This window comes from Sorex fumeus, unplaced genomic scaffold (genome assembly GCF_029834395.1).
Source record: "Sorex fumeus unplaced genomic scaffold, SorFum_2.1 ptg000086l, whole genome shotgun sequence".
Lineage (NCBI taxonomy): Eukaryota > Metazoa > Chordata > Mammalia > Eulipotyphla > Soricidae > Sorex > Sorex fumeus.
Genome location: NW_026606143.1, coordinates 11,736,987 through 11,760,230, shown reverse-complemented (window position 1 = coordinate 11,760,230; position 23,244 = coordinate 11,736,987). Strand labels below are relative to the sequence as shown.

Genomic DNA, 23,244 nt, shown 5'->3' with positions numbered 1-23,244 from the left:
TCTCAATGTTATAAGATCATGATAGGGGAAGATGTAACTTTTTTCCTATGTGCTTCTTTTTATTGGGAAGGAAGTCTTTTTCATTTGGAATAATTCTACTCAAGTTCTATTATCTATATATAAGTCAGGACATTTAGTCACACGCATGTAAAATCAATTTCTAGCTACGAGTATAGAAAATAGATTTACAGATACTTCTGTGCTATAGATCTACTTGTCCCTACCAAGAAGCTGGAGAGAGTTGGAATAGATAGAGCAACTGCCTCTAATAACCGATACAAATGTTATAGTTTTTCTGTTTGTGTCACAAATAGAGATAGAAGACTGGTCTCCACCAATGTTTAAGTGTTTATTTTCTGAAAGGGCCAAACCTGGCATCATCATACAGTCAGACTTGATGGTCTACCTTGAAGGAAGAATAGAGGAAGGTCCAGTGTCTACAACACTGAGATTCAGAAATTTTAAGGGTCACAGCCAAGAACAGAACCTATATTTCTGGATGCCTGACCCATTTCTAGTCTTTCAGCCAATACTGCTTCTCATGGAGTCATAGAAGAGGTGGAAGGGATGTAGGGGAACATTGTGTCTGACTTTATACCCTATGTGAAATCCCTTTGGTATCTGTAAAAACAGCCCACCAGCCTGTCTTGACTGTGTTCAGCAGTAGCACACTCAGCACTCCAAAGAAATGCTTTCATTGTTGAAGGCTTCTTTTTAAACATCCTTTTATAGTAGGACATTAAATGGGATTTTGCCTTTGACCCTGAGAAATGGCATCAAGACCCAGATTCACTACATATTTAAAAATACAACTTTTAGGAATTGGCCAGATACTTTCCCCCAGAGTTTTCCAAGAGTGACAAACCATTCCTACTATAATAATCCCCTCTCTACATCCTCTATATTATTTATGATGAAAGGCTGCTCCCTTCCCTCCTGGAAGCCACTTAGATTTCAAGATAAATGGTTCTAACTACAAGGGTAGTCAGCGATTTCTCTTACAGCCTTCTTTACTAATAAACAGTCTTACAGGTTGAATTGTATCTCTGAATCTACCCTGAAGTTTGGTAACATTCATGAGAATAGAGATAGGCATATCTCTCATTTATAGATACCTGAAGGAGGATAAACTTGAAGGAATAGTCTGGGTTGAGTAAAGTTTTTGGTGTCATATGCCTGAAACGTGGATATCAGGTCTCCATCAACTAGTGGACTGTTTTTATAGCTGAGCAAGAAACAATTCAAGACTTAATGGCTTAAATAGTAAGTATTAATTGTTTCTAGGTAGTTTACAGATCAACTGAGCAGTTTTCATCTGGATCAGGCTAGGTTGCTTGTGACCGAGTTTGCTCAGAAGTACACACCCAGCCTATGAATCACTTGGGAACAGTCTCAGGATGATTATTCTTGGAACAGCTGTCATCCATGTAGTCTTTACTTGCAGAGAAGGCTAATACTGTTCTTGGCAGTAGGAAACGGAATCAAAACATGCAGAGGTGCAGAGGCTTTTGTGGCCTAGACTCAGAAGTGGGCCACTGTCACTTCAGTTCCCACTAAACACAGTTAAAAGGAGATTGGTAAAAATAACAAATTGCTTTCATGATAGTACTCCACCAAGTTGATACTTCTAAGAATGGTTTAACTTACATTAATTATATAGAACTCAGCCCCTATAATCTTTAGCCAAATGTTAAGACCTGAACGTGCCCACTAAAACAACTCTAACATGATAATACAGCAGGTAGGGTGCTTGCCTTGCATACAGCCAATTCGTGTTGGCTCCCCCTTGCTAAACAGGCCATATCTCTTAATATTCACAGCTATTCTATACCCTTCTCTCCCTGCCCATTCTCTGGAGACTCTAAGCATTACTCTAAAGGCTTGTCTCCAAGCGCCTGTACTTGAGATAAGTCTGATTTATTGCTTTTTTTCTTAAAGGTAAAGGTAAAGGCCCTCCTGTTGTTCATCGATTTGCTTGAGCTTGCCCAGTAACGTCTCCATTGGAGACTTTGTTGTTACTGTGTTTGGCATATCAAATACGTCACGGGGAGCTTGCCAGGCTCTCTGAGAGGGGCGGAGGAATCGAACTCGGGTCGGCCATGTTGGCTGCTTGCAAGGCAAACGCCCTACCGCTGTGCTATAGCTCTAGCCCTATTTTTTCTTAAAACATACTATTCATAATTAAATGCAATGTTGCAGACATATTTTGATAAAAGCAAATAGCAATGAGACTGTTATTTTATTGTTTTATTTTAGGCTTTATTCTGAACTCTGATTTTATTTTTGTGCTCAAATGTTGTGACTTTTGGGGGAGCTGAATCACATAGTTGGTTTGTAGTGATAGATGACCCAGTAGATTATCCCCCTTCTTTTTTTTTCTGGTGCTCTTAGTAGCTATACCAAAATGTCCCCATTCTGTACCTATATTAAAGTAGGCCATGAGATTTTTTTCTTGGTCTATATCCTTTACTTGGGTTTGAGCCTGGGTATCAACCTATTGAGATAATTTTGATTCTCACTTGTTTTCCCATATTTGTCCCAACTATACTATCATGTTGCCATCTAATATTTGACAACAAGACCAGATACCACTAAAGCCACAGCCTTATGCACTCATTGACAAATGACCTTTAGCCTTTAAGGGAGTAATAAAGAATGTGAGTACAAGTTGTATATATAATTGCAGATTCAGGGGCCTGAGGTAGGGCATTTGCTTCGCACACGACAGACCAAGGTTCAATTCCTAGCACCCCATAGGGTCCTCTGAACTCACCAGGAGTGATCCCTGAGCACAGCCAGGAGTAAGCCCTGAGCACCACCAGGTATGACTCTCCCCCCAAAAAAAAAGAAGTAGAAAATCATACACACACAATATGATATCAACTTATTAGCTGCAGATATTTTACATTTACATTAACTTAAAAGATTAGCATTTAAATATGAAAGCATATTGACAGGAATGGAGAATAATATAGCTGTCTCCTTGCCTGCTCTATTAGATCTTCAGATGACATGCTTGCTTCAGAATTAGCTTTTTTTATCTTTTTAGAAATAAAACCTATCTAGTACCTTCCCTTATCATGATTTCCAAGTTTATCATTCTCTTATATGGTTTATACCTTACCAGCATGTTCACTAAATACATAAATATAATATTATTGGTTTTGTAGGTATTTAAACTTTATCACACTGTGGCTATTACTCTGCAACTTGCATTTTTCGCTCAACATATTTTGAGAACTAGTTATTCAGCTAGTGTAGCTCTAGGTCATTCTTTTTTCACAATTTCAAAGTGTTCTGCTGTAGGTAACAATTTTATGGTAGGGGATATATAGTAAATATTTTTATTTTTCATGCTAACTATGGTCTGTGTCACATATTCTTATTTTTATTTTTATAGCCCTGTACTGAGTACCTTTAGTTCCTGGGCTATAGTAGGACATGGTGTGCCAGCCCCTGTTCTATATGAATAAGTACCCATTTTCCTTTTGATCCATCTGACTTCTGGGTCACTGGCTCATATTTTATAAATCATAAATAACAATGAATATCTTGCCTACCTTGTTAGGAGAATAGAAAGGTAATAAGGCAAATGATGGATATGAAAATATGTCAAAATATTTAAGACTTTCCTTCCCCCACATCTTTTTTTGTTTTGTTTTGGGGCCACACCTGGCAATGCTCAGGGGTTGCTTCTAGCTCTGCACTTAGGAATTATTCCTGGTGGTGCACAAAGGACCATATGGGATGCCGGGGATCTAATCCTGGTGGGCTGCATGCAAGGCAAACACCCTACCTGCTGTCCTATCGCTCTTGCCGTACTATCACTTTGGTCCCTCCTTCCCCTATTATCTTAACTCCTTTCAAAAAATTCTTTTCCTAGTATCATGCTAAGCGAAATGAGTCAGAAAGAGAGGGATAGACATAGAAAGATTTCATTCATCTGGGGGATATAAAGTAACAAAATATGAGATTAATACCCAAGAATAGCTGAGATCAGCACCAGGAGGATTACTCCATAGCTTAGAGGCCAGCTGGGCATTCTAGGAGAAAGGGCAGCTCAGATAGAGAAGGGAGCACCAAATAAAGGGTGTCTGGAGGATCCTCCCAGGAGGGGAGATGCATGTTGAAAGTAGACTATGGACTGAACATGTTTGCCATTCAATGCCTCTTTTGCAGACCACAACACCCAAAAGGAGAGAGAGAACAAAAGGGAATGCCCTGCCACAGAGGCAGGGTGGGATGGGGGGGATGGGGGTGGTAGGGATACTGGGATCCATGGTGTTGGAAAATGGGCACTGGTGGAGGGATGGGTATTTGATCATTGTATAATCGAAACCCAAGCACAAAAATGTGTAAGTCTACAACTGTACCTCATGGTGTTTCACTAATAAAAATTTTTTTTAAAAATTCTTTTCCTTCCCTCCATCTTCCATTTTGCTTGTTTAATAGACCCTGAATTGAATTTCTATGAAGAATAGAAATTAGGCACTCATTTATAGGCATTTAGTAAATTGATAAATTTATTATAGGCACTCAACTATGTGTCTAGGTGGCCAGACACAAGGTAAAATTCTGTTGGACAGCTGGGGATTAGGAAAGCATCAGCCCAAAGGGTATAGTAGTACTTTCTTGCTGGAAGTTTCTCTGCAATTTGAAGGCATCAGTGGCAGGGAAATTCATGAGGCACTCTTTCATTCTAGTCAGCCTTATATTTTGCTGAAAAACTCTGGGACTAATGTCAGAAACTTGCGATAGTGGGTTCTTCTGCTTCCGAAATAGCTCTATGGACCAAGTTGACCTTATAGACCTTTTGTCTCTTCATCTGTAAACTGTATATATCTATATAGATTTTACAGAACTGTGAAAACTTCAGCATGTGATCCCCTGGTGAGCACAGTACAGGTTTAATTTGCGGTATTATTCATTAGGATCACTGCAGTGGAGAGCAGGTTCGCCAGGGGTATGTGCCTATTGCTTCTTTTCGTATAGCACTGATAACTTTAATGGATTTTAATGAAATTTATAACCTTGCAAAAGGCGATTAAGCTGAGCATGGATTCTGTGTTTGACTCCTGTGGTCTTGATACAAAACGGCGGTGAATTGGTTTTACTTTAAGGGAAGGATTTTAAAATGAATATCGATTTTAATATGTAGACAGTTACTCATATTTTAAGCTCATCTTGTTTTACTTTTGGTAAATTTTATTTTTTAAGCAATTTGGTTCATCTAAGTTACTGAATTTATTGGAATACCTTGTTAATAAAATTCTAAAGACATTTCATGATTTTAGAACTGTGATATCCTCATTTCTGACCTTGGTTATTTATATTCTCTTTTTTTTTCTTGATTTATGCCAAGTCACTATTGAAAAGATTAATATTATTGATTTTTTTGATTCATGAACCATTTTTTTCCCCTTTATTTTATTTTATTTTTTTTTAAAGTTGTAGATTTACAATTTTTTGTGCTTTGGTTTCAATTATACAATGATCAGATACCCATCCCTCCACCAGTGCCCATTTTCCACCACCATGGATAATATCCCTCCCACCCCCATCCCCCCATCCCCCCGTCTCTGTGGCAGGGCAATCCCCTGTGTTCTCTCTCTCCTTTTGGGTGTTGTGGTCTGCAAAAGAGGCATTGAGTGGCAAACATGTTCAGTCCATAGTCTACTTTCGACATGCATCTCCCCTCCTGGGAGGATCCTCCAAACATCCTTTATTTGGTGCTCCCTTCTCTATCTGAATAGCCCTTTCCTCTAGGATACCCGGCTGGCCTCTAAGTTATGGAGTAATCCTCCTGGTGCTGATCTCAGCTATTCTTGGGTATTAATCTCATACTTTGTTACTTTTTATATCTACTTTTCAAACTGTACAAGATTAACTAGATAAAAACATGTACAGATAATACTACCCTTATCCATTATTATATAAATACCTTAAATTTTTTTATTATTTTAGGACAAGAGAGATAATATAACAGGTTGGGTACTTGCCTTGCACATGGCCAACCTGAGTTCTCTCCTTGGCACCCCATATGGTCTTCCCCCATCAGAAGTGATTCCTGAGTGCAGAGTCAGGAATAAACCCTGAGAACTGCCAGGTATGGCCCCAAAACAAAACTCAAAAATTATTATTTTAATGGATAGTGTTCTTATTGCTATTAAATTATATGGCATACTCTAAGTTTTTGGTTCCAGATATTGAACCGGAGGACTTTATATATATGAAGCAGGTACTGTGAAGCTACAGTTCTAAGCTCAATATTTTTATTTTGTTTTCATTTAATCTAAGGACCACAATTTATAATACTGTTCCAGGAAGTCAGTGTTCCAACTCCACAGACCCCAGTTTTGTCCCTTGCTATCCTTGTGGCAAATTGAGTCATGCAGACTGACTCTCAAGGAATATTACTATTGGCCATTTTGAATCTCCTCATTGCCTTTTCATATTTCGCATATGAGAAAGATCATTCTTTATTATCTCACTCCCTTTAATTTCACTCAGCCTGATACTCTTTTATTCCATCCACTTAATTGCAAACTGCAGGATTTCATTTTTTCTTATAGCTGCATAGTATTCCATTCTATAAACACCTTTAAAAATGTCTTCAACACTTGTCTAATAGTTTCTAGCCTGGTGGCATGCATGTGGACACACTATAGACTTTTTAAAACAGAATTCACATTTTTATTTCTCAGATGTGACATATTCAGCCACTCTTTGTCCCCTGCAGTGAAAGATTGCTCTGGCTACTGAATGGTGTAATGAATGATTGGCTAAGGGCTAGAGATTTGAAAATGGGCAAAGAAAGAGTGTGGAAAGGTCAGACTGGCTCATATAGTTATATTAATGTCTATAATAGTTATTGGTTTGATGGCCTTTTGCTAATAAGGCTGATTCTGCAGCTTTTCAGTATGTAGGAGACTGAAAGAAAAGATTTAGAGAACCAATTTTGTATTTCCAGAAATAAGTAGTTTTTAATGCTAGCTTCAAATTGGAAGCTATTTCTGGTATTTCTAATTATGCCTCGAGACCTAAAAGTAATTTGGACTCAGTGGACAGAATGAAATTAAATTTTCTCTGGGGAAAATAATATTAGCCATAAATTCAAAACATTGTATAACAAGGTTTTTACAGTAGCATATGTTCACTTTGTTTAGGAAAAGGTAAAACAATAAATTCTGGACCTAGAACCTCTGAAAATCGGGTACTTAAATTGGATTTAAGGATGCAGTGATCATCTGCTACAGTGAATATTTTCTGAGTTCTTATGTATGTGGAATCAGGATCCAGATGTCAAGGTGAATTGAGAGAGAGTGTCTGTGTGTGCACATGTGTGCACTCACGCATACACACAAATGCACACTCCTGTGTATAGTGATGAGTATCTCGAAAGACTAGAAAATTAGCTATCTTTTCATTTGAAAATGGTCTTACTGATTTTTAATCCTTTTTAAAAAAGCATTTGAATTCTTTTAGTTAATGCTTTTTAAAAGCAGAGGCTCAGTTATCTGGTTCCTTCTCTTTTAAAAGAAGAATGACAGGCAGAACAAATAAGCCAAATGTGCCATGAAACTCAGTTAATTCAAAGAGAATGGAGATTTTTGGAGATTGCATTTTCTGGTAATTGTGAGCCACCAGAAATATACTTGGCTTGTTTATTTTTCAGACTTATTATTGCAAATGTTTTCAAAGAAACATTGGTTATCCTTCATCATTTCTTTGGAAATACTTATTAGAAATACTCTTTAAGAACTGAGGATAGTACATTATTTGGAGTATGGGTTGGTAAATGAAGATGTATAACTCTAACTTGATTACAATGGTATTTTTAATAATACTTGTTACCAATGAATTAACTCAATACTGGCATTTTCTGTATACGATGTATCATTATAGAAAATAAGATACTTGTTTTTGTTGTTCTAGTACTCTGTTGGGAATAAAAAAGATTATGCCTCTTTTACCTAAAAGTAAAGCATTAGTTGATGGAAAAAATGGTTAAATAAAGTTAACTTGAGTTACTATAACGTTTACTTGCACATGTCTAAACTCATCACATTTTATACATTTAATATGTGAAGTTCTGTGTTTATAAAATAAAGTTGTTTAAAATGTACTACATCTTTAAAATGTACTGTGGGTTGATTTATTTTTGCCCTCACATTGATTTAGGTGTATTATATTGACTTTGCCATAGTAAACTTCTTCTTATTATACATTTGTGATTTGGATACCACACTGCTCTCATCAACCTAAAACAAATGAATTTATTTAGCTATTGTACATCCTAGAAAGACGCTCCATAGATAATAAATAGGAGTGATAGGAGACTAGAAAGCCTGGTACATTTCTCAATTGTTTTACCTTAAACTTCTAATTATGATTTCATCTAATTAATGTTTTTATGTAGCAAAGAGCATTTTTAATTATACTCAGAATAGTACACATAGCAGCAAGTGCAATATAAACAATGGTCTGAAAATTTGTATAGTTGCGCTTGTCAATGTGAATGTGTATGTCACAGACAGTATGAACTCAAAAGGGTGAATTCATGTCTGTTCAATTCATGAAATTGAACTCACTGCCAAATGCACTGAGGTAAAAAGCCACCATATGCTACCAGTATTTCCATTCATGCTTGAGTTTGCCTGGGTGTTTTCTTCTCTAAAGTCTGTGACCACAAGCCACAGTCAGTTACTTGATGGTATTAAGTGAGTAGATGAATGATCCCCACCCCTGCCATATTCATATATGTTGGTCTTCATTCAGTTATCTATTTAATTTTTAATTTCTAAGAGGTTTTCATATTGCTTACAATCATAGGCACATAATAAACAAGACCATTAAATAAGGAGAATACAATAAAGCAAATGAAAAAAGGGAAGGTTAAAAAAGAGAGAAAACATACTTTAAAATGTAAGATAAATTTAGGCAAAATTATACCGAGATAATGGTGGGAATTGAAATGACTAGTTGAGGTAAGGGGATGTGTGCATATATTGTTAAGTGTCTGTGTTCCAGATGTTGGCAAAGGCAGAAAATGGTGGAAGTTACTTCAGCCATGGAGGGTCAAGAAGTTACGCTGATTGTTTGCAAAGTTTATTGTGTGTGATCAACTATGTCTTAAGAGGGTTTCCAATATCTTTTCATAGTTGGGAATCTGTAGCCGACTGGTCTTAATTTCTCTACAGTGTTAGATAACCAGATAGATGGCCCCACATGTGCCAGGTACTCACTTCCCTTGGTTGGCTATGCAGGGAAGCTCATTGATGCCCCTTCTGTCAGCCTGAGGCAGAATGATAAAGGAGGTGGAGGAAAAACTGGTAGGCCAGATAGAGGCGCCTACCCCACTTCTTTCTGATTATTAATTATACCTTGGGAGGTAATTCCTAGAAACCAGCTTAGCCCAGTGAGGTTTACCCACTCCTTGGTGCCTTGATAGCAATATTTCAAGTATCTTTATGTAGATCAGTGTTTCCTAAAGTGGACAGTACTAAAGTGTGCCCTTCAAATGATCCAGGGGGACAGTAATTCTACTAATCCTAAATTCTAGTAGCCTTGGGCTACTAGGGTCACTTTCTGTTTGTTCACATAAGGAAGGGAGATTTTCAGGGGTGTTCGCAGTATTTTTTCTGAAAGGAGGGCTTTGATATATTTATAGATAAAATAAATAATGAAAGTTGAGCTTAATGGAAATAAGGAAGAATTAGAAAATTCCCCATATTACTCCTGAGGGGATTCATCACATACTTTTGAGATCCTTGACATTTTCAAGGATAGAAGATTCCTGCGTCTTTCCTCCCACTGTTAAAAGATAAAAGTGAAGTGAGATACTGGAGATCTAGTTTAGTGGGTAAGGCCTTTCATGCAACCAACCTGGGTTCCATCATGTCACCCAATATGGTCCCCTGAGCCCACCATGAGTGTTCTCTGAGTAAAGAGCCAGTAGTAAGTCCCAAGAACCTCTGAGTGTGGCCCCAACACCAAAAAATGTTCTGTGAAATTGTGTTCATTCTGTGCTAACTTTTAAGAGTGAATATGCCACCTAGAATAGGTCCTGTGGCAAGAATAAAAGGATGAGCATATGTCATCTGTACATAAAATTGGTTGCAGTGGTATCAAATAAATGAGTTATGATTAGCTTTGAAAAAAGTTTTAGGTGTGTGTCTAAAAAAGAAAGCATACCATGTTTTTAGAGTGATAACCCCAAAGTATAAAGCAGACTTCTGTCACCCGATTAATTTTTTCTCCTTTTCAAAATTTTATGTAAATGCAATCAGACTTCTAGGAAGAATCTGCTGTGGGGAACAGAAAGCAGGATAGTCATATATGTTGACATAATAGATTAGAATTCTAGAATGATTTTGCAGTATTTTGGAGCATGATTTACAAAATAAGATGTTGCTTAATATTCTTGTTACTGATCTGAGCATAAATCATTTACTTTTTTAGTAATTGATAATGTAATTATTAATAATGTTAAATTTATTTTTGTTGTGGTAACACACATTTATAAGAATATAAATGTCCATATGATTGGGGAGTTTTAAGCACACCCAACACAAAAGTGCAACTATCCCACCACCAGTCTATAAGATTCTTTTGATACACTTCCCTCAGTTCTGTGGTTAGAGTCTTAGGTTTTGTTCTCACTGGACATTGTCTCTTCACTTGCTTTATTTCTTTATATATCACATGAGTGAGATCATCTGGATATCTTCTTCTGACTTATTTGGTTTAGCATGCTCCTGTACAGTTTATCCATGATATAGCACATGGTAAGATTTCATGTTTTCTTATAGCCAAGTAGTATTGTATTCTCTCTGTGTGTATATACATATATACATATACATATATATGTATGTATATATATATATATCTTTATCCAGTCATCTGTTATTGGGCACTTGGGTTGTTTCCAAAACTTGATGTTCAGGGCTATATCTGGTAGTGCCTTGGACTTACTCCTGGCTCTGCACTCAAAGGTTGTTCCTGGTAGGGTTTGGGGACCTTATAGGATGCTGAGGATCAAATCCGGGTTGGCCACTTGCAAGGCAAGCACTGTACCTACTGTACTATCTCTCCAGCCCCTCATATATATTTGTAATTATTGTTTTTGTGCCCTTTGGTAGAACAGATTTGGATTACTGAAAAATGTTGCTATGTATGTCCTTGCATGTGCCTTTCAGTGTGTGTATATAAATATATGTGTATGCACAATATATTTATATACTGTGTTTAATGTTCTGTTATAAACATGCTCAGGAATAGAATTGCTGGGCCATAGGGAATGCTTGTGTTTAGTTGTAGTAGAAACTTCAAACTCAGTTGTATCATTTTACATTCCCACAGTGTAAAAGAATTCCAGTTGCTGCACATCCTGGTAACACCTGGTTTTATTTGTATTTGAGGTAACATGATTACTATAATAGTATTAACATGCATGCTTTTGGTATACAAAGTTATGTACCTTCTCCACCACCAAAATGCCAAAGGCCTTCCACTTACTTTCCTCTGTCACTTCTGTTTTGACTCTTTCTTCCCTCTTAATCCTCCTTTGCCCGCCTATTAGTAATCTCAGTTCAGAAGTCAAAGTCCAAGGGTTTTCTGTAATTAGATACTGAACAGTTCCTTGCTTTGTTTATTTACATATCACATATGAGTGAGATAATCTCCTATTTGTCCTTCTTCCTCTGACTTATTTTATTTAACTTGTCAGACTGTAGTAACACCCAGATGGTTGCGAAGGGTAAGAGTTCATCTTCTCTGATAACCTCTCAATGTCTGTATTGCAAACTACAATGCCCAAAAGTAGAGAGAGATTATGGGGAATCATGTCTTCCATGGAGGCAGGAGTAAGGTGGGAAAGGGGGGGTATACCGAGGACATTGGTGGTGGGGAATGTGCACTAGTGGAGGGATGGGTGTTTGGTCATTGTGTGATTTTAACCCAAACATGAAAGCTTGTAACTATCTCACAGTGATTCAATAAAATTTTAAAAAAAAGAGTTCATCTTCTCTTAGAGTTGAATGGTATTCTATTGTATATGTTTACCACAGTTTTTTAATCCATTCATCTATCATTGGATAGTTGGGGTTTTTTTCTTGACTATTGTAAATCTAAATTACAGTAGGATACCACTTCACACTGACTAGAATCAATCGAATAAAAAAGTTTAGTAGTAATGATAACTTAATTATAATAACAAGCACATAAAAATATGGTGAAATTAAAACCTTCATACATTGCTGGTAGGCATATCAAATGGTATGATTCATCTACACAGTAGAATACTATGCAGCTGTTAGGAAAAATGAAGTCATGAAATTTGCTTATAAATGGATAGTGGAGAGTATCATGCTGAGTGAAATGAATCAGAAGGAGAGGGACAGATATAGAATGACTGAACTCATCAGTGGGGTATAAAAAATAGTATGAGAGTAATATCCAACACCAGGTATAGCAAGGGCCAGGAGGACTGGTCAATCTACATAGAAGTCACCTGAAAGTGATCTCATAGTACTGTGGGTAGAGCACTTACCTTGCATGTGATTAACCTGGGTTTGGTCCCCAGCATCACATACGATCCCCTGAACACCAACAGGAGTAATTCCTGAGTGTAGAGCCAGAAGTAACCACTGAATAGGTGGGTGATTTTCCCCAACCCACCTCCAAAGAAAGAAACAAGTAACCTAAAAGTTTTTGTTCAAATAAAGATTCTGACTGGGTGGTTATAAGATTGAGTGCTTATATCAAACTCACTCACTGTCAGTGCTGCTGCTGCCCCAAGAACCTTGCAAGAACGTAGAGTTTTATTTCAGTATAACACATATACTTCTTTTTTATTTTTTATTAGTTTTAGAGCATTACAAAGCCATTCATGATTAAATTTCAGTCATACAGTATTCAAACACCCATCTCTCCACCAGTGTACATTTCCCAGCATCAGAATCCCCAGGTTCCATCACATACACACCCACACCCCTTGCCTGCCTCTTTAGCAGGCTCTCTCTCTTCCTCTCTCTCTTCTCCTCCCACCTACTTTTGGGCATTAACACATATGCTTCTTAATAGGGTGATCTATAGTGATGGTGCCATGGGATGCAAGAAGAAATGTAAGGGGAGATTTTAGGATAGATGTCTTGTTCTGTCCATGTTTTTTTAAGTACTTATTGGATATCTAGGAAGAGAAACCTGGTAGGCCCTTGAATAGAAGTAGAAAATTAAAACATGGTTTCCTAATATGAGGGCAACCTTACTATGACATCTGTTATCTTGTTTGTTACCAGGGTTGATTTGGCTGATCTAATTGGCTAGGCAAAATCCCCTTCCTATTCTGTCACTTCACGTGGGTCCCTCCTGAAACTGTGTGCTAAGTAGAAGATAATCTTTCCCAATAATGGGACAGTTCTTCAGTCAAGGGTTTATTAGTAACTGCTCCGATGCTGAAGCCGCTAAACAAGATCTCAAGTTTCATTTAGAAAAAGAACACAGAGTACACAATTTCTCAAGGCTCCATACACATCAAAATAAGGCTTGTAGCAATCTGCCTCTCTCTTCTAAAACTTGTCACCTGGACCAGAGATATAGTATAGGAGCTAAAGTGCTTGCCTTTCATGCGGCTGATCCTGGTTTGAACCCTGGCACTGCAAAAGGTCCCTTAAAGACCACCAGGCATTACCCCTGAGCACTGAGCCAGGCGAAAGTTCTGTGCACTGCCAGGTGTCGCTTAGAATGACTGCCAATTGTTTTAAATCGTTCCTGAGTGGAAAGAGGAGATTGAGAAGGGGTTGCTAGGAATAGAAGAGAGTGGCTAGAAGAAAACAGTATGATCTCTCTACGGGGAAAGGGTAGGAGTGAACATTGTCAGATGTTGCAGAGAGATCCAGAAGGAACAAAACTAGAATCCAGATGCAAGGAATTTTTTTTGTTCCACACCTGGCAATGATCAGGGCTTAGTCCTGGCTCTGCACTCAGGGATTACTCCTGGCAGTGCTTAGGTCTATATAGAATGCTGGGGATTGAACCCGAGTCAGCCACATGCAAGGCAAATGCTCGACCTGCTGTGCCATCACTCCAGCCCCAATTCACAAGGAATCAAGAATCATTTTATAACAAATGCTTTGATTAGACAACTTAAGAGAGCTGATTAAAACTGCCAAAGGGCATAGAAGACAGCATGAGACTAAAAGGGGGCTCCTTCCTCAGTCCCTCCTCTTTTTCCTCTTCTTTCTTCCTATTAACATTGATATTATATTAATTTTCCAACATACAAAATGATGCACAGGATATTACATAAATCTCCATGTATCTCGCAATAACTTTGATAATTATGTAAGTTTCTGTTCATGGGGCATAGCTTTTTCTTAAAGATTCTATTGACTCAGACTTACTATTAAGGGGAAAGAGCTAAGATAGAAGAGGCAATGAAAATTTAGAAGAGAAAAATGACGGTTGATGGAACAATATCACCGAGAAGATATATCATAAAGTATAATACATGAGGAGATCCTAGACACTTTACTGACATGAGAGAAAAAGATTTAAAAATTAAAACCCCAGGGCAGAGAGATAGGATGATGGTTTGGAGCACATTCTTAGCATGCTGGAGACCCAGGTTCTATTCCCAGCACTTTAACATGCCCTGAGCTCCTCCAGAAGTGACTCTGAACACTGAACTGGGAGTAACACCTGAGCACCACAGGCTGCAGCCCCACCTCTCCCCACAAATCACCACTTCTCAGAAATATGATTGGAATTCCCATTTTAACCAATTTTGCCTAATAACATTTTATCTATGAAATAGGAAGTGAGCTTGCTTGGAAAGCTTTCAGTTGGCTAGAATTAAGGAGAGTACATTTTTTTTTTGCTTTTTGGGTCTCACCCGGCGATGCACAGGGTTACTTCTGGTTCATGCACTCAGGAATTACTCCTGGCGGTGCTCGGGGGACCATATGGGATGCTGGGAATAGAACCTGGTTCCACTGCATGCAAGGCAAACGCCCTACCTGCTGTGATATCACTCTAGCCCCCAAGAAGAGTACATTTTAGAAGAATGGCAAGAGTTTGGAATATTGCCAGCCTGCCTTTTAGCTTTACCTAAAGTGATACCTTGCCTTCTAATACAAAATGAGAACAACGAAATACTCTCCAACTCCCCCTCCCCACAGCCCCCAGCCCCCAGCCCAAAGAAAATGAGTGTAGCATCATTAAGGGGATATTAGACTTCTATGAGGTACCACTTAAATGGGCAAACTAGCAACCTTTTTGTGTTGCCTGTGGGAAGGTAAGATTAGGAAATGGTGTCAGGGAACTTTTCTCCATTTCAGTCTGAATACGGTATTTTCATGAAATGTATCCTGGACAATAATTAGATAACTTTAGTTGTATAGGTAGACATATACATTCCAAAAATTTTGTACAAGCTGATTGTTTCCTAAGTACATTTCATTTTGTGGCCCCCTTTCTATTTGTGACATTTTTCGGTGGGTACACAGAAGTAGTAGTGATAATTTCAGCGATTTCAAGATCATTTTCTTGCATTCTCATAAGTGGTTGATTGCTTCTAAGTATCAACTGGGTAATAATTGGCTAATTTTCGTGATGGAGAGAAAGATGTAATTTGGAAATAATTGACCTAACTCTAGAAAAATAGATGCTTAAAAATTGTTTAGGTCATTGCATTGTTAAAAGTAGCAAATAATTTGGAGTTAAAGTGCTATAAATAAAACAATATAAATAATGTTATATATTTGAATTTATAGTTTTCATTTTAATTATGTAAGTTTAACTCTTCATTTAAAATATTTTCAAGGGCCAGGCAGAAGGGAGTTTGCATGTGCATGTCCAACCCAAGTTCAATTCCCCAGCACCCCATATGGTCCCCCCAGTACTGCCAGGAATAATCCCTGACTACAGAGACAGAAATACTCCATGATCCCCAACAGACCTGAACCCAGAACAAAACATAACCAAAAATACAAAATAATTTGGAGTTAAAGTGCTATAAAGATAGCAATATAAATAATGTGATATATTTTTAAATTCACAATTCACATTTTTATTTATGTTTTATTCTTCATTTAAAGTATTTTCCTCAGGGGCTAGAATGAGAGTACAGTGGATAGGTAGCATCTTGCATGTGACTGACTCAGGTTCAAACCCCGGCATGCCATATGATCCCCAGCCTGCCAGGTGTGATCTCTGAGTACTGAGATCACGCAAGAGTAAGTATAAGCGGGGGTATGGTGCCGCCAGCAGGTCAGTCTGTACCTGTGAGGCAAATGCATCAGCAGCCTGATGGCACCGTCAGACTTTTAAATACCCCAAAATTGCTGCTGTGCCTTTAGCCAGACCCCAAAAACTTGGGGCAAAGTTTTAAAGAAAGTAACTGGCCAAAAGTTAGGTATGTGGGAGACACACCCACAAACCACCTCCGGCTCTGCTATATAATTGGATGCATGGACTCTCTGGTTCCTGATCAAACTGCTTAATGGCCATGATCCCAGAGACTCAGAAACAAATCTTGGAACCCAACGGCTTTTGGCAGAAATGCATCCTGTTCCTGCAGTAGGTTACTGGCACTGGGCCACTCCAGGTGGGAATAGGTTTTGTGCCTTGGCCTGTTCCCACTGGCCAGAGGCCACTGGACAGTCAGGTTTGGACCTGCAGTGACGAGACATGCAGGGCCTCACCAGATGGGGGTGGAACCGGCCCTTTCCTCCCCATCCCAATGAGACCCCGAGTTCCCGCCTACAAACGGCTTCTTTGGCTCCTGATCAAGCTGATTAATGGCCATGATCCCAGAGACTCAGAAACAAATCTCGAAACCCAGCGGCTTTAGGCAGAAATGCATTCGGACCGCATACAAGGTGGCCGCCGCCTAAGAGCTTATTGGAAAGCCAGGTACGAGCTGGTGTTGACAGGAAAACTGCAGTCTCATGGGAAGGGGGGCGGTACCAGCTCATCCTTCACACCCTACCGAGGTCATGAATTGCCCCCCACGAGTGGCTCTCTGGCATGGCCATGGCTCCAGAGGCAAAAGGACTTAATCCAGAGCCCTGCATCTTGTGGCAGAAAAGTGAATGGACCATGCATTAAACTACGGTGCCGTGCCTCCCCGGGAGGGAAAGGGTGTTGCTGCCTTCTGCCTTTTTCCCCCCTGGCAGCAAGGTGGCCACCACCTCAGAGCTTATTGGAAAGCCAGGTATGAGATGGCGGTGACGGGGCAACTACAGTCTCATGGGAAGGGGGTCAGTACCGGCTCATCCTTCATGCCCTACCGAGGTCACAAGTTGCCCCCCACAAGCGGCTCTCCGGCACGGCCATAGCTCCAGAGGCAAAAGGACTTAATCCAGAGTCTGGCAGCTTATGGTAGAAAAGTGAATGGACCATGTGTAAAACTATGGCACCATGCCTCCTTGAGAGGGAAAGGGTGTTGCTTCCTTCCACCTCCCCCCCCACCCGGCAGCAAGCTGGCCGCCGCCTCAGAGCTTATATAGGAAGGCCAGGTATGAGCGAGTGGTGACAGGACAACTGCAGTCTCATGGGAAGGGGGGCGTTACCGGATCGTCCTTCATGCCCTACCAATGTCACGAGTTGCCCCCCACGAGTGGCTCTCCGGCACGGCCATAACACCAGATGCACAGAAACCAATCTCGTAATTATCTGGCTCTTTGCAGAAATCCAAAATCGCGCGGCTGCTATTACGGCTGCACAACATTACATGATTCTCATAACCAGCTATAGAAAGCAAAGTATTTCACAATGCCTTTTCAGCAATTCTAATTGTTGGGGGGGGGATTCTAAACAATAATGGTGCATCTTTTGTCAAAATAATGAATGTAATCAATGTAGAGAAGAGTTAAGTGGAAATCATCTGCCTCACAGGCATTGGGAGGGGTGGGAGGGAGGTATATTGGGGTTCTTGGTGGTGAAAAATGAGCACTGGTGAAGGGAGGGGTGTTTGATCATTGTATGGCCGAGACTTAAACCTGAAAGCTTTGTAACTTTTCCCACAGTGACTCAATAAATAAATATAAGGAAGAAAAAATAAATAAAATTATGAAAAACAAAGTAAGGTGGAGTTCATGTCCAATTCAATCAGCTAATCAGAGGGTGAATAAGTAGCAGTACTCCTACATAAAAAAAGAGTAAGTAATAGCCAGAATCTGGAAAAAACCTGAGTGCCCAAGAACAGATGACTGGTTAAAGAAACTTTGGTACATTTACACAATGGAGTGTAAAATGAAAAGATGAAGTCATGAAATTTACATACAAGTGGTACTACATGGAAAGTATCATGTTAAGCGAAATGAGTCAGAAAGAGAGGGCTAGACACAGAAAGATACATTCATCTGGGGAACATAAAGTAACAAAATAGGAGATTAACACCCAAGAGTGGCTGAGATTAGTACCAGGAATTTTGCTACGTGGCTTGGAGGCCAGCCACACATGCTAGGGGGAAAGACAGCCCAGATAGAGAAGGGAGCACCTAATAAAGGGTGTTGGGAGGATCCTCCTAGGATGGGAGAAGCATGCTGAAAGTAGACTGTAGACCAAACATGATTGCCACCCATTGCCTCTTTTGCAAACCACAACACCCAAAAGGAGAGAGAGAACAGAGGGGAATGCCCTGCCACAGAGGCAGGGTGGGCTTGGGGGGATGGGGGTGGGAGGGAAACTGGGATCCGTGGGAAATGGGCACTGGTGGAGGGATGGGTATTTGATCATTGTATAATTGAAACCCAAGCACAAAATTTGTAAGTCTACAACTGTACCTCATGGTGTCTCACTAATTAAAAAAAAAGGGGAAAAAATAATGGAAGTCACCAACAGATGCAAAAAGAGAAAAGTATAAGTCCCAAGCACCACCGGGTTTGGCCCCAAACTTAAATAAATAAATAAATAAATAAATCTTGCTCTTCAACCCAATGTTCTCCCTTGATTACATATCTCACTTGCTTGACTATGTTTCTTTGTTTGCCAATTTCCACCTGGAGAAGCCTATATTCTCACTTGAACACATTTACCCCTCTTTCTCTCATCTCACACCATTCTAAGCAAGTTTCATTCAATAAAAGTGCCTTTCTTCATTTAACTATGCTGGAGCGATAGCACAGCGGGTAGGGCGTTCGCCTTACAAGCGGCCAACATGGCCGACCCGAGTTCGATTCCTCCGCCCCTCTCGGAGAGCCCGGCAAGCTACCGAGAGTATTCGATATGCCAGACACAGTAACAACAAAGTCTCCAATGGAGACGTTACTGGGCCCGCTCGAGCAAATCGACGATCAACGGGAGGGCCTTTACCTTTTAACTTGCATACATACATATATATGTATGTATATATAGATATTATTTTCTTCATAGTGGAAAATACTAACTAAAAGCAGAGGATTCAGTTCTAAATCCTTAGGGTATTAGAATTCTGTATCATCTAATCACATATATAAAAATATGTCACCAATATATATATGCTTTACAGTGCTCCATAAAATTAATCTCTTAGGAAAAATTAACTCAAGCCAATTATTTCCCAGTTTAACTCTTACTATATTATTTCTAGCTTTTAACTTTGCCTAGTAGATGATGATCTTCCCATTGAATGAAAACAGTGTTTTGTGTATGTATGTATGTATGTATGTATTGCTTTTTGGGTCATACCCCGCAATGAACGGGTTACTCCTAGCTCATGCACTCAGGAATTACTCCTGGTGGTGCTCGGGGGACCATTATAAGATGCTGGGAATCAAACCCGGGTTGGCTGCATGCAAGGCAAATGCCCTACCTGCTGTGCTATCACTCCGGCCCTGAAAACAGTGTTTTAAATCAGTGCCAAAAGACTATGAGAAAGACTGAGTTGAAGTCATAAGTAAAATTGAAGAAATTAAGTACCAGAAACAATACCAAGTTTTCATTCCTCCTACACATAGGTACTTTTCTTTGAATCAGAACTTAAATAATAAAAAGGGGAGTGAAGCGATAGTACAAGGTAGGGTGCTTGATTTTCATGCAGCTGATCCGGGTTCAGTACTGACCATCCTATAGGTTCACCCCCGGAACTTGCCAGGAGTGAACCCTGGGGGCAAAACCAAGAGTAAGTAAACCCTGAGCACCAGGGTGTGGCCCCCTCCCCTGCCCAAAATAAGCAAACAGCAAAAAGAGGTCAGGGGTCAGGGGTCTGAGCAATAGCGCAGTGAGTAGGGCACTTGCTTTGCATGTGGCCAATCTGATTTTGATCCCTAACATCCCATGCAGTACTCCAAACCTGCCAGGAGTGATCCTTGAGCACAGAGCAAGGAGTAAGCTCTGACCACTGCTGGGTGTTGCATACAAATCAAAACAAACAAAAAACATTATTCCCATGTATTTCAAATTATACAGTTGAGTAGTATAGTCATGTTTCATGGACGTTGTGCTTAAAGAAGCATTCATAGACAATATTATCAGTTCAGTTATGGATGAGAAAATAACCTTTTCTCCATTGTAGCCTGATAAAACAAGAGTAAAACAAGAGCTGAACGAACCCTTGATTGTAGCTCCAAGTCCTGCCTCCTGTCCCTCCTTGTTCCAATATTTGGATATAGTGGCAGCCTGTAGTGAGTGATCATATTTCATTTTTGAATGCATAATCTAGGTGCAAGGGTTGGCAGAACTTTTTTAAGTAATCAAACACAGGGCCAACAACATTATATTCTAGAACAAGGTACCCTGCTTCATTTAAATGAGTTAGATCTTGTACCCCCAAATTGCTGTTGTTTGTGAACTGGATAACCCCATTTAATTACAAGGTATTTTAATAAATACAAGGAAATAGTATACTTTGCCCTGCCAGGAGCAACCCCTGAGCAATGAGCAGAGCTGAGAGTAGCCCGTGAACACTTCCAGGTGTGACCCAAAAGCAGAAAAAGAAGAGAGAAAGCAAAGACTGGGAGAAAGAGAAAGAGAAGGAAGGGAGGGAGTTGAAACACTAAGGCCTTTAAGCCCATTGTTGACTTTCCATAACTCTGAAACTAAAAAATACTTTTTTAAAAAGTGAGTCTCTGTAGTTGGTATATACATTTAGCAGGTCCTACCACTAGAGTGGAACTGACTGAGAAATTCCTTTTTGAATGTCTTCTGTTTGTGCACCTATTACTGGCATGTCAGAGGGCCTCAGACATGATCAGACATCATGGTTCTTCACTTCTCAGGAGCTTGTATGCTATTTGAGGTAACAAAACATACCACATAAAGGACTCCACCTATTCAGACAGACCACAATGAACTCAGAAAGGTGTTTTACTCTGAGCTGTTTTAGGCTGAGACCCTGAAACAGACCCTGAGATAAGAATTTGTATTTGTGTGCATGTATATTTTGTTGGTTTTTGTTTGAGGGAGGTTGGTAGAAAGCGAACAGGACAAGGGGAATGAGACAGAGACTGGAGGGCACCCAGTAGGGGGAGCACTACTAGATTACTATCACAGTAGTAACTATATAACTGTCACAGTGGTAACTCGACCTTACTCAAACCAGGAAGCCCTGACAATATGGAACACGTGCCTCAGAATTATCCTATCTGATGGGGTAAGGGAACTGTATTTTGATTCTTATGAGAGCTACAGTGAAGAGTATTGAGAGTCCTCCCTGGGGCATTTTGTCCATGGCATTTCAGCCTGCCTTGTACCTGAACAGAGCAGCCTTCAGGAGACCTGGAACATGATCTTGGGCACAGTGTGCATCTAACTACAGAGTATCGATCTGGCACTGTAGGACTTGGTGGAGGTGAGACTTGACAGTGCTCTTTCTCTTCTCTCCAGGTATCTTCATGTTCCTATGCCTGTTGTCCATTGTATATGGAGCTTTGCGCTGTAACATCCTAGCCATCAAGATCAAGTATGATGAATACGAGGTCAATGTGAAGCCCCTGGCCTATGTCTGTATCTTCCTCTGGAGGAGCTTTGAGATTGCCACTCGAGTCGTGATCCTGGTCCTGTTTACCTCCGTCATGAAGGCCTGGGTACTTATAGTCGTGGTCATCAACTTTTGTAGCTTCTTCTTTTACCCCTGGATCATCTTCTGGTACAGCGGCTCTCCATTCCCTGAGCACATCGAGAAGGCCCTCAGTCGGACGGGCATCACGTGTGTACTCTGCTTCCTCACCTTTCTCTATGCTGGAATCAACATGTTCTGCTGGTCAGCGGTGCAGCTGAAAATCGATGACCCTGATCTCATTAAGAAGTCACAGAGCTGGTACCAGCCACTGATGTACTACATGCTGAGATTCATTGAAAATGCCTTCCTTCTCCTCATTTGGTATCTTTACAAGACCGACATCTATATGTATGTCTGTGCCCCTTTATTGTTTCTTCAGTTGCTCATTGGGTATTGCACTGGCATTCTATTCATGATGGTATTCTATCAGTTCTTCCACCCTTGCAAAAGGCTCTTTTCCTCCAGTGTTTCTGAAGGCATTCAGGAGTGTCTAAGATTTATTTGCTGTAAATTCAAGAAGCAGACACCCCAGGATACTACAAGAAATATAGTTACAAGCCCACCCACAGACAGGGATGAGCTACCTTCATGTAGTAATTTAGATCCTCCTGCCATCTAAACCAAGGAGTACATCTCTGCTTAATTGGACCCAAGTCTCTGGGCATACAGATATATAATTTTCTGGGATGAACATGCTTATCACTTGCCTTTCCATCATGGCAAGTGATAAGCCTTGCATAGATAACAAAACAGGAAGGTAGTTTCAGCTCCTTCTTTTGAGTTGCTCCCCTTTACAGAGACCCCTTGGGTAAGTGGGAGCAATGGAGAAAGCGAGTATCAGAGGGACAGCCTAGGACACCATCATTCATAGTTGACCATTCACATTTCTGACCTTTACGCTGGCATGATATTCAAGTTGGTCTGGTTAGATCTAGCAAGTAGAATGAGAACAGAAGTTTTGCTTTCTAGTTTTCTAGACTGCTTGTCTAGATAGCCTAATGTTTTCTTTATGTGTTACACCTGATAACTGTCCTGATGACCAGATGATATTACTGGGGTCTTGCTGCCAACAACATAATTCCTGTCAGAGTTTTTATGGAGGACTGTCAAGTTTGGTTTTTGAATAGCCATATGTTACATGTTCATCTAATCTTAGGGCTTTGTCTACATAATCAGCTGTTAGCTGCCCTGGTCTGCTCTGTTTCAGAGGTCTAGATTTGAATTATTTCCAAGCATCAGTAGTTATAAAAATTGAATATTCC

The 23,244-nt window shown here is 39.8% G+C and overlaps 1 protein-coding gene across 1 annotated transcript in view; it reads left to right on the top strand.

Annotated features, from left to right (window-relative positions):
* Positions 1-22,668, top strand: part of XK (X-linked Kx blood group antigen, Kell and VPS13A binding protein) — a 60,564-nt gene extending 37,896 nt beyond the window's left edge. The window contains exon 3 of the mRNA XM_056131214.1: positions 21,808-22,668. Within this exon, the coding sequence (XP_055987189.1) occupies positions 21,808-22,601 (794 nt within the window). The 3' untranslated portion in view covers positions 22,602-22,668. The remainder of the gene's footprint in view (positions 1-21,807) is intronic.
* The last annotated feature ends 576 nt before the right edge of the window (positions 22,669-23,244 follow it).